This window comes from Perna viridis, chromosome 4, assembly GCF_037379345.1.
Source record: "Perna viridis isolate PV_CMFRI_1.1 ecotype Kerala chromosome 4, ASM3737934v1, whole genome shotgun sequence".
NCBI lineage: Eukaryota > Metazoa > Mollusca > Bivalvia > Mytilida > Mytilidae > Perna > Perna viridis.
In genome coordinates, this window is record NC_142448.1 from 33,289,163 (window position 1) to 33,305,908 (window position 16,746).

The 16,746-nt window shown below is 32.3% G+C and overlaps 1 protein-coding gene across 1 annotated transcript in view; it reads right to left on the reverse strand.

The window, feature by feature from the left end:
- Window positions 1–458: 458 nt before the first annotated feature.
- LOC148619816 (integrator complex subunit 1-like) overlaps window positions 459–16,746 on the reverse strand; it is a 43,076-nt gene continuing 26,788 nt past the window's right edge. Inside the window, exons 31-45 of the mRNA XM_088580127.1 lie at window positions 15,075–15,167; window positions 14,524–14,695; window positions 12,839–12,968; window positions 12,004–12,276; window positions 11,175–11,262; window positions 10,401–10,627; window positions 9,504–9,630; window positions 8,832–8,965; window positions 7,987–8,176; window positions 7,079–7,203; window positions 4,680–4,876; window positions 3,801–3,871; window positions 2,755–2,846; window positions 1,642–1,751; window positions 459–950 (exon numbers count right to left, since the gene is read on the reverse strand). Coding sequence (XP_088436253.1) covers window positions 832–950; window positions 1,642–1,751; window positions 2,755–2,846; window positions 3,801–3,871; window positions 4,680–4,876; window positions 7,079–7,203; window positions 7,987–8,176; window positions 8,832–8,965; window positions 9,504–9,630; window positions 10,401–10,627; window positions 11,175–11,262; window positions 12,004–12,276; window positions 12,839–12,968; window positions 14,524–14,695; window positions 15,075–15,167 — 2,148 coding nt within the window. The 3' untranslated portion in view covers window positions 459–831. The remainder of the gene's footprint in view (window positions 951–1,641; window positions 1,752–2,754; window positions 2,847–3,800; window positions 3,872–4,679; window positions 4,877–7,078; window positions 7,204–7,986; window positions 8,177–8,831; window positions 8,966–9,503; window positions 9,631–10,400; window positions 10,628–11,174; window positions 11,263–12,003; window positions 12,277–12,838; window positions 12,969–14,523; window positions 14,696–15,074; window positions 15,168–16,746) is intronic.

Consider the following 16,746-nt stretch of genomic DNA (forward strand, 5'->3'; position numbering starts at 1 on the left):
TATCAGTTTTTCACGTATTTCTTCAAAATCCTTAGTTTTTTGCCAAATCATGTTCAAAATGACGAGATCTATCTGTTTTTTGTTGACCCAAGTTCGTGTCATTGGCCTTTTTGGATGTGTTTTGCTTTTTCTCAGAAACTACTGGCAGAATTCAATGAAAGTTGGTATGATTGTTTCTTAGAGTATCCTGCACAAAATAACTATTGGGATTTTTCACCCCTGAAAAAAAAACGTTGGGTCTTTCACAAAAAAATAGAATGTAGCTTCTCAACTCAGGTGAGCCATTGAGGTTCTTGAGAGCCTTTCATTTCTTTTCAAATGACAATGGTTGTTTGAGTGAATTTTAGTGAAATTTTGTAACCTACATATTAACCTATGTAGGGTGTCACATCTTCATCACATACATGTACATGTATTTGTAAAATATTTCCTAGTTGACAATAACAACCAAAAGCATATTAAGTATTAATTATATTTTCATTTTTATGACAAAAATTACAAATAGCACTTATAATCGTAACAAAACAACAACATTTCAGTTAATTGAACATGACCTTGTAAACCACATTGGAGTACAGAAATGTTAATTTCAAAATGAAACTTCCCATTTATTATTAATGATGAGAACTGTCTACATGAAAAAATGCTTAACAAGGTCTTGAAAGCTTGGTTCACTTGAATGTATACCATTTCGCAGGTACACCAATGGAAGTATAATGCAATTTATGATGATCATATATCAGGATTCGGTGGTATCCCATAATGTATTCATAGTTGAATAACTGTAATTAACTTGGTGGAATATGGCTGACACAAAACCTCAGGTTACTATCATGTGTTCATGGTATCTAAGTTGAGTAGTTGTAATGTCTCTGTTATGTATGGTCCACTGTCTATAGAGGTTGATGTTCCCACACAAAAGGCTTTCTGCAGGATTAAACTGGACTGATCTAAAAGTAATGAAGCTTGTTAATATCATCATCTTTTCCAGCTTCATTACCAAGATATTTTACACAATGTTATTCAGAACTTACTTCAAATCTCCAAAATGCAATATTTAGGAAGTATAACCTATTCTCCTTTAGCTAATGAATGTATTCATGTTATTTACAGTATTTCGTCCTTCCTCCCTGGATTACAGATACTATGTTCCTCATTCTAATCATGGTCTCCTAAATATTTGTAACCAGCACTCATCATGTAAAACCTAAATATACTTGGACATTTTGCTGAGAAGAAGCTGAGAGACACATGAACAGAATTCTTATACATGTGTACTTACAGACAGACAGACAGACAATGTGAATGAAGCCCAATTGCCGGCGTAAATCCTAGTGTTTAACCTATGCTATACATGTAACCTGGTACTTCATATATATATATATCTTCTTTACCTTAACATGCACCCGACTTCATATAAAGAAAATCCCTACATGTGTATTGATTAAAATCTAGATCCCACAGCAGATTGTTTGTTTTGCCCTTTAAATACCTAATCAATAGTAAAATGAAATACATGTAGCAAGTTCATGTTATATTTATTGGACATGATATAATTCTGTACACCCTGTCCATCTAGTTATTTGTATCTTATATATCTTATGTTTCACAGAGAATAGGGGTGGATCCTTTATTGATTACCTTGACAAAGAACACAGAACTCTGGTAAAACTTTGAGAGCACTGGTTACAACATCTGGGCTGTAATGGTCTAGACACTGAATATATAAAGCTACAAAGTCTGTGGCAGTGCTGAAAAATAGATGACATTTCATTCAAACCATCATTTTGAATAAACAAGCAAATATGAATTGAACTTCAATGATCCCACCACTTATTTATTAGAAAATTTGAAACAATTGTCTTTTATTTCTGGAGTAAACTTGAATAAGTTCTAAGCCCTGTCATTACAATAAAAATACTGCAAACAGATGAAAGTTTCACAGTTGTTAATTTTTGCAAAGTCTGTCAAGTGAGCATATTTGTGGGTATCATTTTGCGATTTACAGAATGATAAGTGTTTCAAAGTGGTTAAAACCCATTTTGTAGGTACTATTTTTCGCTCTTATTTGTCCACTGCAAAAATAGCAAAAATCAGTACCCCACAAAAGTTAATACTTTCCTAGTATTCCTTTTCAATTAGCAATAAAAAATTAAAGTATTAATTAAGATCTTTGATGAGCTGATATACAATAATTTCACATTCTATTATGCTATTAATTGATAATGCATTTAAAATGTACAGTATAGAAAATGCAAATTTAACTCAATTTAAAAGAAATCAAATTTTTCTTTGACATAAGACAATTTTCCATTGAAAAAGGGGCATGACTGTCTTATATGGGTAAAAATCCTATCATTGTGGCTATTTCAATCCTATCATTGTGGCTATTTCAAACATCAATGTCACATGATAGTAGATGTTCATAGAGGTAACAAAAACATCACAGACAAGTTAATAATGTTACAATAATGGTAGTGGTACACGGTTCACCTTTTTCTATGATTACACATAAACTGCTTGCAAATCCTAGTGTTTTACAATAGAGTTCGGTATTTACACTCATTAGTGAATCTCTTGGATTTTTTTCTGCCTTTCATGTGAGAATTTACCTTTCTTATGATTTGTTCCATAGTGCTAAACTCATATCCTAGATAGAATTTCTCACACTCATGGAAGAAATCCCAAATTTCAAATAGGGACTTGATTAGGAAACTACCGATCTTCCAAGAGGGAAATGTAACATATATTTACCCTGGATGTTGTCTAATGTGTCTCATCACCAAGTTAAAGGCAGTGTTTCTAATCTGATCATTACAGTCATCCAACTTCTCTTTCAAATGAATCTACAATAAAAGGATAATAAATTTAAGTGTCCATAGCGCTGAAGTCCTACTTCAAGTCAAAGCAATTTATCTTTATTGTACTTCAATACATGTTTTACCAAAGAATCATGCCAATCCTACTGAGTAGTGAAAACATGACCTAGGTGTCACATCCTTGTTTTAGATAGGGAGTGACAGGTTTCAATTATATCTCCCAAAACAGTAGAAATAGATACCACATTATTTCATATCAGAGGTGTATGAGCTATGGAGTATTCTTATTGGTAAAAACATAGTCATGTGGTATTCATTAATGTTTGTTAAAATGTCAAGAGGGCATTACTACATGATAATGCCAAGGGCAATACCACACAGTTATGCCCGCTTCAGATTTCTCAATAAAATGTCAATGAACACAATAGTTGCTAATGTATAGGGAATTACAGATAATTTGACTGCTCTTTTGAAGTGATATTGCTTTCAACATTAACCAACATTTCAGGCAATATCAACTTGCTTTTTCTTTTCATGTATTAGATTTAAGATGTTTATTTTAAATGTGACATTGATTATCATATATACACATAATCATTTTGTAAGAGTTGTAGAATGACTGCTCAACATACCTGTTAACCTAGTCAAATCTAAGTGTGGGAGATCTCCTGCAATCCATCATAAAATTGCGGGCGATTTTGCATGACGATGTTATTGACATATTTTGTTAACTTATAAATCAAATAAAACAGGATTTTAAGTATTTTTTCAAAACCATAAATACATGATATATACATGTACAAAAGAATCAACAAAATGAATTATACATATATTCACAGAAGAGATGCTTGGTAAGGCATAAAATAGATTTTATGCTGCTCAAGGGATAAATACATCTTAGGAAAAGGTTCAACAGTGAGTTAGGCATATGAAATGCTTGATAAAGTACATGTATAGCTCTTTTATAATTTCATAACTTACAATGAAATGTTCTAGAATGTCAACCTTTCTCTTAGAAAACTCATCAAGTTCTCTCAAAACATCAAACACATCTAAAATCAGAAAGGTCATACATTTTAAATAACAAATATATATATAGTACTTATTGGTCATGAAGTTATAGAATATCAACATTATGAATATTCATTTCAATTGTATTACATTAAGTTACACATAATAAGATCTTAGGGTGATTAATGATTACAATGAGTACTTGAACAAAAAGTAATTGATTACAGCTGATAAATACAACTACAATAACACCATCTCTGGCTGAAAGAGTAGTAACATTTTCCTCAACAAAGAGTAAACTGCTAGTGTGTTTATACAATTGTTAACCCTCATTTGTACTAAGAAAACTTTCCAGTATTTTTAATATGAAGTAGAATCAAATTACTTTAAGAGTTAAGTTTCTGTAGGAAGTTATAGAAAATTGCAATACAATTTCCTCCCTATCAAATGATTAGTGTTTTCATACAATTTGTATTCAAATTGAAGGTTAAAGGCTTCGCTTTCTTGTTGTATTTTATCATGTTCATGTATTTACTGATGCAGTTACTGTTGTAGGGGTACTTCCTGTTTCATCACTGCATTGTTTAATTATCATTCTTTGCAGAGGACGCTTACCCTACCGGTGCACCTGGTCTATGCTCCCAGTTTTTAGTGGAGTCCGAGTTGCTCATTTACTTTTGTTACTTTGTATGTATGATTTTAGTTACTTTATGTTCTTTGTTGTGTATGTCTGTTTTCCATGTCTGGTCTTTGTCCCTGGATTACATTCTTTTGATTACTGCTATAACCTTGGTTCCCTTGATTACCCTTTAAACAATTTATCATTCATAAGTACTACACAAAACTTACCTTGACTGGTTCCTTTGAATTTTTTTACAAAAGGAGCCAGCTGACTTGAAGTATAAGGAGAAGATGGTCGTGGAGGAAGGGCAGGTAACTGAGATTCTGGTACAGGAGACTTGTGTCCCTTGTTTTGCGTAGGCAGGCTTAAACCAGCAAGTAATGATTTTAAGCCAACCATTTCTGGATAAAGGGATGAGACATCACTGAAATTGATATAACAAATTATAACACTTTATCAAGAACTTTAGAAAATAAAATAACTACAGAACTGAATGGCAATACTTCCATACAAATAAGTTAAGAAAAGATAAACTTAGAAAAGTTTTAAGACTTATGTATGGGTTTTCAAAATACTGGAGACAAAAAAGTTAAATTCATAAACTGATAAAAAAACAAAATTAAGGAAGACTTTTGATCAATAGTTGGTGCTTCATCTGATAATGGTAATATATAGGATCTGACAAAGCCATAAAATGTGAATGTGAGTTCCTCGTCCAATTCAAACTAGAAAAGTTGATCTTGTTCACAAAGAGTCTAACATTCCACATTTTTGTTAAACTCACATTTGGTAAATGGATGGTAATAACTTGTGTAGATACCAGTGTTTTATCGAATGTTCCCAGTGTAATAAATTTCGATAATTCACACTGTGAAATAAATTTGGTAATTTCACTCTCAAACTTTCTCCCCCCAAAATGTCACAGCTTTGATATCAATCTGCCAATCACAGAATTTTAAAATTCATATTGAAAATATCGATAAATTATGAAGAAAATCTATATAATAAATAGGATAATCAATTGGTTATGGTGGATAACCTTAACATTTTCACTCGTGCCAAGAACGCTTGAGGATTTAAATCACGAGTGACGAAGAACGCCTAGATTTAACGTGTGAGCGAAACTTGTTTCACACATGTTCTGCACACTCATTAAATCTAGACGTTCCTTCCGCACTCGTGATAATATTTTGGTTATTTACTCTTTCCAATTAATTATGCTATTAATAATTGATTGGGAAAAACTCCAGGCAATAGTAAAAAGAACGAAAGTCCATATAACAAATGGCAACATCAAAACAAAATACCAGAGCTTAGTAACAACTGCAATATTCTTGATTTGATGATAAAAAAAGAGGATTTAAAGTGTACTATGCAATATACTCTTTACTCAGTTTTTTTTTAATAGTCTATAGCATTGTGTTTTCATTTGAAAACAAATGGTTCAGTGGATCAATTAAAAACTTTAAAAAGAATCCCAAAGCATGTTAGATGGATGAGAAGGGAGCAAAGGTACGGAAATATTGATAGCCCATATCGGACATTTTATCAAATTTCAGCAGACGTTTGTGTCAGTCTTTTACCTACCTAGATTGAGAATAAACTTTCAAAAACCCTTTCTGTAGTTATTTAAAGATAAATATTGGAATTTGTGTTATTCCAACACATACTCTGTCTTTTACAAAATATCTGAACACGTGAACAAGTTTGGTTTCAACCACACGTGGATGTTCTGACATGTAAACAAAACATCGTGTCTCTCGGACTTTTTCATCACATCGGCAAACAGCTGAAAACTTCTAGGTGATGAAAAAAAAATGTTGATTATTTTAAAAATGAAAATCATTTTGTATAATGATTTGAATGGGTTGTTGACTTCTGTATTATAAAGATTCAATCGATGAATTAATAATAACAAACTACGATTGATTCGTAGTTTCAGCACCTTGTGCTTTTGTTACCTCTGAAAAATCGGTGGGAAAATGGATTTGTCAATCTTTTTCTTATTCAAATCAAGTAACTAATGTATGAATATTCTCAGAGTCACTTCAATTAATTTGTATACGCAGTGGTGCTGCATGTGTAGCATTGATTTAATTATGCAATCAACTAATCAGTTACAGGTAAAATTGCAGTCACAGGTGGCTGCATATTGGCTAATTAATATTGACCTACACCTATCAAATAATTTCCAATAAACAATTAGGAGACAGATAGCCAGGATGTTTATAAAGTAATAAAACCACGCTGACTGTAATTTATAAGGGTTGACAATTTTTTTTATGTCTGATATTGGAAAATGGTTGTCGGACATTTGCAAAATTTGTCAGTCAATGACCAGCATTTTTTACCGTTTCTGAATCCTAGGGTTAACAATTTGAATTTTATCATCTATCCTGCCTTTCTTACTCTTCAGCGCAATTTTAATATTAACGAGAAATATTAGAACAAAAATAGATCCTGCTTTTTTAAAAATTCAAAATTTCAATCCTGCCTTTTTGTTTCAAATTTGATGCTAGCCCCCTTATAAAAACCAAGTGGTAATTCCCTTACACAGATGGTGACGAGGATCACTATATACCTCTGACTCACTGCATGGGGTGTGAAAAGGGCATGTAATACCTACCTTAACAATTTGACATATTTCTGTAACATAACTACAGACTGTTGTGGTTGACAAGTGACAAATTTGTTCAGAAACTTGATGAATTTAGCAATAATTGGGACTAATACCTTCTCATTACCATGGTTCTGTAAAAATAAGTATTTTACACATGTACATATAGCTGAAATCTATCAATAATTGGAATACTGAATGAGATAAACATATTTGAATTTCATTGTTTACAGGAACTCTTTAGATCACCATTTACATGTATTTAATTGCTGTAATGGACATACATGTACTAAACTATTTTTTAAAACTCTAATTACACTGAATCAGGTACATTGCAAGTTTTCCACTATAAAATGGGTTTCTCTTGCATTGAAAGAAATCAAAAGTTTTTGCCATGTGCATTAAAATTGTGATAAGAAGTCAAAGCTAGTAGTGGAAATGAAGTGGAAAAAGTAAATTAAAACAACTGAGCTTGCTACATTTCAAACTAATTTCATATTATATTATTTGTTATACAGTATTATACATATCCAGTAAGTCTAATGGTACTTTTCATAAAAACATTTTTTACATGCAAAAATCTAAATTGAAAGGAGTCTTAGCTTCACTGATTGAGTGATTCAAACTCTGACTCGTCTATACATTACTTTTTAGACACAATTCTACAACCATTTAATATTTCTCACCTGAATCAGAAAGTTAGTTTATTTCATAATTCTGAACTCTGACCCTCATAAGTGGGATGATTAAGTTAATGATATTCTCTAAAAGGTCAGATGCTATTTAATAGTATACATTTGGTAGGAGGTTCACAATTAAAGCTTAAAGTAAACTTGCACTATGTAACCCCCCTCCCAAAAATCAAAACAAAAAATATGCAAGTCATATCAAACAACATGTGACCTTTGAACTCTCACCTGTATTAAAGAGAAGTATGAGCCAATGATATCCTCCAATGATGTCATATCTTTGTAGAATACATGAGGTTGTAGGTTCTCTAACAAGGCCTGTATATGGGTAAACAATAGAACATAGTTCTTGTGTCTCATTTCACCAAACTTGAAATCTGTTTTACCCTTCAGTAAAGCTGCTATCAATGGTAATTGCCTACAAAATAAAATCATTGTAAACATCTTTCAATAAATAAATGTGTTATTCAAAAAAATTAATTCTTGACTTCAACTTAAAATCAGAAAGTGTAAAATTGAAAGGTTATGTCACAGATTATCTAATCTGAGACATGTTAACAATTCTGGTGCCAAAAATGTTAATGATTTTATACTACCAGGTGACTTGCTATTCTCTGTTTTTTTGTTTCTAACATGGATAATAAATATAAATGAAATTAAGCAATCAACTGAAAAAAAACTTTTTCAAAGTTAAAACCACAAAAATTTATCCCTATAAATTAAAAAAACTTTTTTTTTTTTTATCAAAAACCAAGAAATTTTAACTCCATAGTGTCTCTACAGTATATACATCAAATGTTTACACATCAAATCTGTCATCAGTGACCTGCCAAGGGAGAGCAAAATCTCGGTCACATAATACAGGATAATTTTACATAGAGTGCATTACATACAGAATTTAATCAAACATAAGAAGAATGGATATGGTGAATGTGTCAAAGGGACAACAATATGTCTTCCATGAACAATGGGGAAACCTCACACCACAGGACAGACAGCAGCAAAGTGTTTTATTATTGCTGAATTCAGGTGATCGCTAAGACAGATTTGACTGTAGTCAATACATTGTTTACCTTAGAAGTAATACTGGATGCTGCACAGCCAATTTTTTACATGCCATTGTGGCATCAGCCATTCTGTCTTCGTGCCTCTTCCCATGTCCCGCTTGCCCTAGTCCTGATAGTAATCTGTGAGATACCAAGTCAACCTGAAATAAACCCAAGACAGAATGTAAAATAAGTTTTCATTGGTTAACTTGAAAATTTTTTTATGAACAACGAAAATACACTGATTCAGTTTTGTGAATACATATTCATTTTTATTTTCCATGATGCCAATTCAATTTTACATGTAAAAATCAATGCCCACACCCCCCTCCCCCCTTAAAAAAAGGAACTGCTAGTTTTAACTTATGAAATTTTGACTTTTGAATGCTTTTCTTGTCATTTTCAAAGTTATTTGATGGATTGTTAAGCTAGATATACCCTCACTCCTACAGCAAGTTTATTTTGTACAACAACAACCAAAATCACTTACAACATAAGCCCCATCTTTGTAAAGCCACATACTAAATTTTAAATTAATCCATCCGTGGGAAATGAGATAATTTCTACAAAATTCAGATTGATGCATGGCTGACTTACAAGATGAATTTACCACCCATGTAGTTGAGTGGGGATATAATATAATGTTTATTTCTCTTGTCTACTGAAATTACAGTGCTGAAAAGTACATCAATTTCTTACCTTTGTCATAAATGTTTGTGAAGTTTTGATGTCAGTGAGAGATACATCAGAGTCTGGCATCATTAGGAGGACTTTAGGGCACTGGGAGTACAGCTCTAGTAGGACATGTTCATATACACTTTTATTTCTTAAAAAAGGTATGAAAAAAATATTAAGTAATGAGACAGGCTATCAATATCTAATATCTAAATTTTACTTTTGTGAGCAGTGATTAATTTTCATACACCATGTAAAATAATTTCAATTGGTTGAAATTCATTGTTTTTTTTTCTTTTACAAAATATCGAATTCATTTAACAAAGTTCATAACATAAAGGAAAAAGAGGATATAATGAGAGACTCAAAAATATATAAAATACAATTATTTCAATGTAATACAAAGGATAGAAATTTCAAATTTCAAATTTGACCTATCTTGACTGCAGACTTAACATTAACAATTTCTTCAAATGAAAGATTCCATACTGAAATTTGTTTTAGTCCAAGCAAGATTCTACGATAGTTCGAACAACTGTTAAAATTTTATGACGCAATGACAAAGCAAAGAACATTGTAAAACTTAAGATAATTTTTCAACAGACAACTTTCACATTTGCCAGTTACGTTGAATCTGGTAGAAACTGGTTTTATGGTTTTATACTAGACAAAGGAAGAATTTTGGATCTGAAGGCTACAAGAAATATGTCTCCAAACATGAAAATATCTGAAATGCTTTTATAATATATAAATCATTAACAAATTCTTTGTTGCAATCAAATCAAGTTTCTGTTCCCTTGGCTCCCGTTGCAATGTCAGGATTTCACAACATTTGAACCCAATATAATTGAAGAAACTTTCTGTAAAGGAGTGTGAAAGAAATCTACTATTTCTGTTGTCTTAGCAGAATAATTACCATACCTATTATCATTAATGGCTGTGACGACATGTTTAATGGCACATTTCATGGACAACTCATTTTCTCTGATGCAGGACATCAACAGTTTACTTCTAAGTTTGATTCTCTCCTCTGCAGAGCTGTCGTCTGCTAACTTTTCTGTTGTCATGGTCACCTCCTGAACTATGAACTCTACTATTGATATGATATGCTGAGGGGCCAATGCAAGTATATCTTCTGGTTGATGGTTCTAAAATGATGAGGGGATTTGTTAGAGACAATGCAGAAGAGAAAAAAAGAGATTAAATTAAGTTCAGTCATATCCAGTGGTATGCCAACACAAATCACCTTCTTTAGATATCTTTCCATATTTCTCTAGGAATTATATACCACAGAAAAAAAAGAAATAGAAGGCAGGAATCAGAATAAATAAACCAATATCACTTTAACTGTTCATGCCTCTTGTTGACTCCTACCCAAGACCACGTCACTGACATGATGATGTTGGTAATGAATGAATAATAAAATTAAAAAAAAACAAAACAAAACAACAACTTAGTGAAAATAACTGCTTTTCTAAATTTCATGCATTTCAAAAATAATTCATGCAGTAGAATTTATTTTTTTACACATATTTCTATAATTCAATGTAAACTGACGCATATAAGTTATAAAATGGAAAATATCCTTGTTTTACAACCTTCATAAATAAGTCTTGTATGGATTAGACAGGATTACTTGTATGTTCTTTCCACAAGATCTATATACAATATATGATAAGACAGAGTAATACAAACCTTTGGTAGTTTTTGTTCTCTTCCTCTCCATATTTTAGGAATTTGTAGACAAGCCCAGAGAAAATCCAATACAGCTGTAGGGTCATAACTGTCAAATAAAACATCTGACATGAACTATCGCTACAATTTTTTGTGTTTTTATAAAGTTGACATGAAAATGAAATTTTGTTATGAGAAACAGTTTTAGTTGCTTTCTGAATTTCTCTAATACATTAAGTTTTTAACTACTTAATTATATAAACACATTTATGTTTCAATTATCAAATTCACTGTAACTTGAAATAAGTGACTCATACAACATGATAGCTGCTTGTATTAGTATGGACTGTCATTACTATGACAGTTCAAAACTAATGTCCATTTTACTGTGATGACTTGGAATTCTCAAATATTGCCATTTGCCCAACACTCAATTTTGCCACAAATGATGAGCAAATAAACAACTTTTTGCTGAGCAAGTAAATATACCCCATGTCACTAAGTACAGACTATAATTTCTATCTATTTGATCCCTTCTAACAGTATGGTTCCCAATAACACCCATATCCCTGAATTTACAGACTATAATTTCTAACTATTTGATCCCTTCAAACAATATGGTTCCCAATAACACCCATGTCACTGAATTACAGACCATAATTTCTATCTATTTGATCCCTTCAAACAATATGGTTCACAATAACACCCATGTCACTGAATTACAAACTATAATTTCTATCTATTTCAAACAGTATGTTTCCCAATAACTTACTAGAATATAGTTCTAATCCATAAATGTATTTATAATCAAAGCAAACCCTATACTTACTTTTGCTTAGTTTATACATACCTATTTAAAGAATTTTGTCTCAAAACAGTATGAATACATTGATGGAGGGATGACCAGCTAGTCTGATGGGTTAACATGGCAAGAAGGAATGCTCTACAGTTAGGGGAACTAACTCCTGATGGGCTAACGGGGGAAGTAATCCCTGAAGTGTTCTGTTTGGCAAAAAGAAGTTGCCGTTCAAGATCTGGGACAACCTGGACTATTTCTGGATCTAGTAATTCTAACCAATCAACTAGCAGTGTTGACATTCCCCGTGTCATCAAAGAGTTTTCACTGAAATGCAGAAAAAATAGTACATTAGAAAATTCAATTTGCTTCTTTTGGAAATTCCACATCTTACGTTACAAAACTTATCTAAACCAAATTTTGGTACAATATGCAATCCTCTTTCCAATACTCAGATACCGCTACCATACTGAATATGTGATATATTTTAAAAATGGAGGTAAAAGCTGCTTTGAAATATCATAGGTTTCCTAGTACAGTGAAACTTCTCCTAACCGGACCCTCAGAAAACCGGTCTTTCCTTCAAACCGGCCGTTTTCAAAATTCCCGCCAAAAAACCTTAAAACCTGCACGTTCTGTCTTCTATAGACCGGCCACCCCCTAAAACCATACATCGGCCGGTTTTTCACAGTTTTAGTTACAGACTTCAAATAAAAACAACCTCTCAATTCCGGTTATTGTTCACCTGTAATAAATTGAATATGAGATATATTTTAAAATTGGAGGTAAAACCTGCTTTGAAATATCATAGGTTTCCTATTACTCTCTTATAATTGTTCCTTCTGTCCACAAATTCACCTCCCACTTGTTACAGTTATTGTGAAATTACCTGCTAAGAATGGCCATACAAGCAACCTCAGTAGCTTTTGTATTTTGATCAGCTCTTATTAAACCCTTCATACAGCTCTTCATCAAGGTTTCAAGTGTCTGTTTCCCTTCTCCTGACTGATTTATAAGGCCTACAATACAGTCAAAGTCCCATGCAGACAGTATTAACTATTTAACAACCCAAACACGTTCCCATACTAAAAATACCGGTCGGTCTTTGGGTCTCTTAGTAAGGTTAAAATCTAAAACTTGAAAATTAATGTGTAGAATTTAGAAAAGTGTCATTTTATAAAGGCTGTTCCATCGAAAGATATGAGGTACCCAGGGAAGGCACTTTTTCACCAGAAGTTCTATTAATGTTCTGTATTAAACTGTCTAATTTGTAAAGAGACCTGAACACCCACCCATATACAAAGAATAAAGTGCCTTCCCCTTTTCCCTCATATGCTTTACTGGAACGACTCCAATGGTAAATTCTATTGAAAATTAGTGTATAGAAATGAAACTTAAACTTGATCTGTAACCCATCAAAATACAAATACCAAATATCATCTCAATCTTTACAAGTGTATGAAATAACTTGTAACAGTGTTTGTTGTGGCATGACAAAAGGACAGAAAGATGGACAAGGCTATAAATCTGAACATAGTTAAATTCTCATACAGTCGAACCTCGTTAAGTCAAAGTTGAAGGGACCAGAAAAAAATGTTTGAGTTATCCAAGTTTCGAGTCATTTGAGGTCAAGTAGAATCCAGAAATAGTTTGGTCGATGATTGTTTCTGCATTACATCATTTGTTGTGCTTGCACATGTACTTGTACTTCACTATGCAGGGTACTTCATGGTGTCTTGCGTTTCATATCGGAAGATATCTATTATGTTTTGTTTATCATGTTTTAAATGTTGAACAACACTGAGTGTTTTAGGGAAATTCCCTGTTTATCTTTTCTACATCAAAAACGTCCTAAGTTGATCATCAGGAGTATTGTCATACTCGTCGACCTCTACATTACTATGATAAAATTGCTGATTCACAAGTGAAATGAATGTAGTCGTTGAAATACACTTACTGTTGTCTGTTAAGTGTTTTATTTAAAATTTTAAATGTTCAGATACCATCTTTTTTTTCTTTTTTAATCAAAATATCCGATATCACTATTAGTGTGAATTCCAACATGCGATTAATACAAATTTGTTTCTGTTCACTAGACACATTATTTTGGGTTAACTAAATACACAAATCAAGCCATAAAGAGTGTCAACAAATAATTTTAAAAGCCACACTAATCATTGTAAAAACAAACCTTAATCACTGTTTGTAATAAAGCAATCAGTTTAACAACTTATTAGTAGATTTTGTGACATCCTTGAAGTCCTATCAAGGGAACTGATTGAAAACTTTGAGTTATCTGAGATTTTGCTTCCTCCAAGTTCCAGTCATCCGACATAGAATTGTATTGGAGTTAAGGGAGTTTTGCTGGGACTTTGAAATTAGTTTGAGTTATCCAAGAATTTGACTCTTCCAAGTTTGACACATCAAGGTTCAACTGTCTTTGGATTCAATAACTTTTCACCAACAAAAAATTTGCTGCCTTCCCAAAATTTGATCAGAAATTGGATGCAATGTCTTCTTCCATTTCAATCCCTAAAATTTCAAATCTCATACACTACAAAATTTAAAACATACCCTGTACAATTGTTTCTGGTGTACCAGTAAGCTTTTCCTGTTCTTTATCCACTTCTTTTAACCCTCTCTCCCTCTGATATTTCACTAAGATGGGCTTCAATACAGACTTCTGATTATGTGATACTTCAGAGAGCTTCTGCATCAATAAGTCTAGGGCTTGTCCAAGGCCAGTCTGCAAAAATAAAAATAAATACTCAATGCCAACAGCTCAATCTGATTTTTCCTACCTCTCTTTCCCAATAATATAGGAACAAAATTCTCTGATTGCTCTACACTCACACTAAGCTGTGTGGATATTATAACATGCACAAGTCAAGTGATTTCATGAAGAAGCTGGATAACATCATGAACATAACTCCTTACATGCAACAATTAAGATTCCTCTATTCTTTTTTGAGTTATAAATTGTGTGGGCTGACAGACAAACTGGCATCCACTAAAGTGTGTCTGTCAAAAATGATGGCTTACAAAAAAAAAAACAAAAAACAAAAAAAACAAAAAAAAAACCAGAAAATAAATATGCCATGTTAACAGTTAACATCAACACTTACACTGTGTGATACCATGATCTTGAACAGGGGACAAGACTTGGGGTTTGTCAATATTCCTTTAACAAACTTCTCACGTTCAGGTCCTACCATAAGCTGAAATTAAAATTAACAAAGTCTTTATTTCATTTCTATTACAGAAAGCCATTATTTATATTTTCTGAAGCAGTTTAGCCACATCAATAGAATTACTACAGTGAAACTTCTCCAAACCAGTCCCTTAGAAAACTGGTCTTCCCCACAAACTGGCCGTGTTCAAAGGTTCTTGCCGATATACCTTCAAACCTGTGTGTTTTGTCTTCAATAGACAGGCCATCCCATAGAAACCATACGTCGGCCGGTTTTTCACAATTTTAAATATATAATTCAAGTAAAAACAACCTCTCAATTCTGGCCGAATGGTTATTATTCACCTGTAATAAATGTGTCAACAAAACTGTAAACGATTATGTAATATTATGTAATTAGTAATTCATACACTGACTTGTTTGCATTTCAACAGTGGACAGATGATAATTGACGGGGACAGAAGTTAAAACAACATATCTAATCCAGACCACATTTTGTCACTGGTTGGGTGTTAATTGGTGTGTACACTCATCAGGCAATTGGGGTCATTTAATAGTACGATCTTTAAACTGTCAATTAATGTGACCTGTACCCAAGCCAAAACAATCAATAGGTGAAATTATTAAACTAATTTACTAAAACAATACAAATTATTAATTACCATCAACAGCCCTTTGATCTTTAATACACATTCTTTCAAAACCGTAAACATTATTTTGTCGGCAATACCGTTTATAAAATCAAATCATTTACAAATGATGCAAGCTTTGAAATGTAACAAAAGGGCTAAAATTTTGAATTGGCATTAAACATGCCTCGACCAGAAAACTGACAACTTGTTGGGTTATAGAACACATAAATGGAAACAATGTAGAATATGTTTCTATTTATTACAAAACGGGCAGCCATTTCCTCTTGTCCCAGTGGTGGCTGGTTTGGAGGTTTCACTGTATATCCATAACATGCATGCTTTATTAGTAAAAAAATATTAACATGATTTTAAGCTTTGCAAATGAGGTGAAGAGCTATTTGTACTTGTAATGGGTTATGTCTTGACATATGAGAATATATGATACTTCCAATGACACATGTAGTGGATCTGCCATAAAAAGTAAAATCTATCACTTCCTAAGTAATGTCAATTTCTAATTTACGTCACTTCCAACATATCAATTTTGACCCATTTCTGTTTCAGAGCATCTACATTATAGGATGTAGAAGCTCTTTCCTATAAAATTATTAATACATAGATATCACTTTGTATCTTGTACAATTTAATATAAACCTATCAAGCTTCCATTTGAAACAGAATAAAATCAATCCAAGTTACTTTGATGCTTACATGAAACTGATGTAAAATGCTGAATACAAATGCTGATTTGTAAGAGTTGTCCCTTACCCTAGGTCTACCTCCTTAATTGAGATAATAGTTGTCAAAGATAAAAATAAATCAAGTATTTTCTTTATCATATGTTAAAAAATGAAACATCAAAAAAGAAATTAGAATGTTTATTAGGTACTGAGTGTGTGTAATTGTCATGGTAAAATTATACTGAGAGACATACCCTAAATAACATTGCAAAGCCAATATTAAATCAATAGCTGA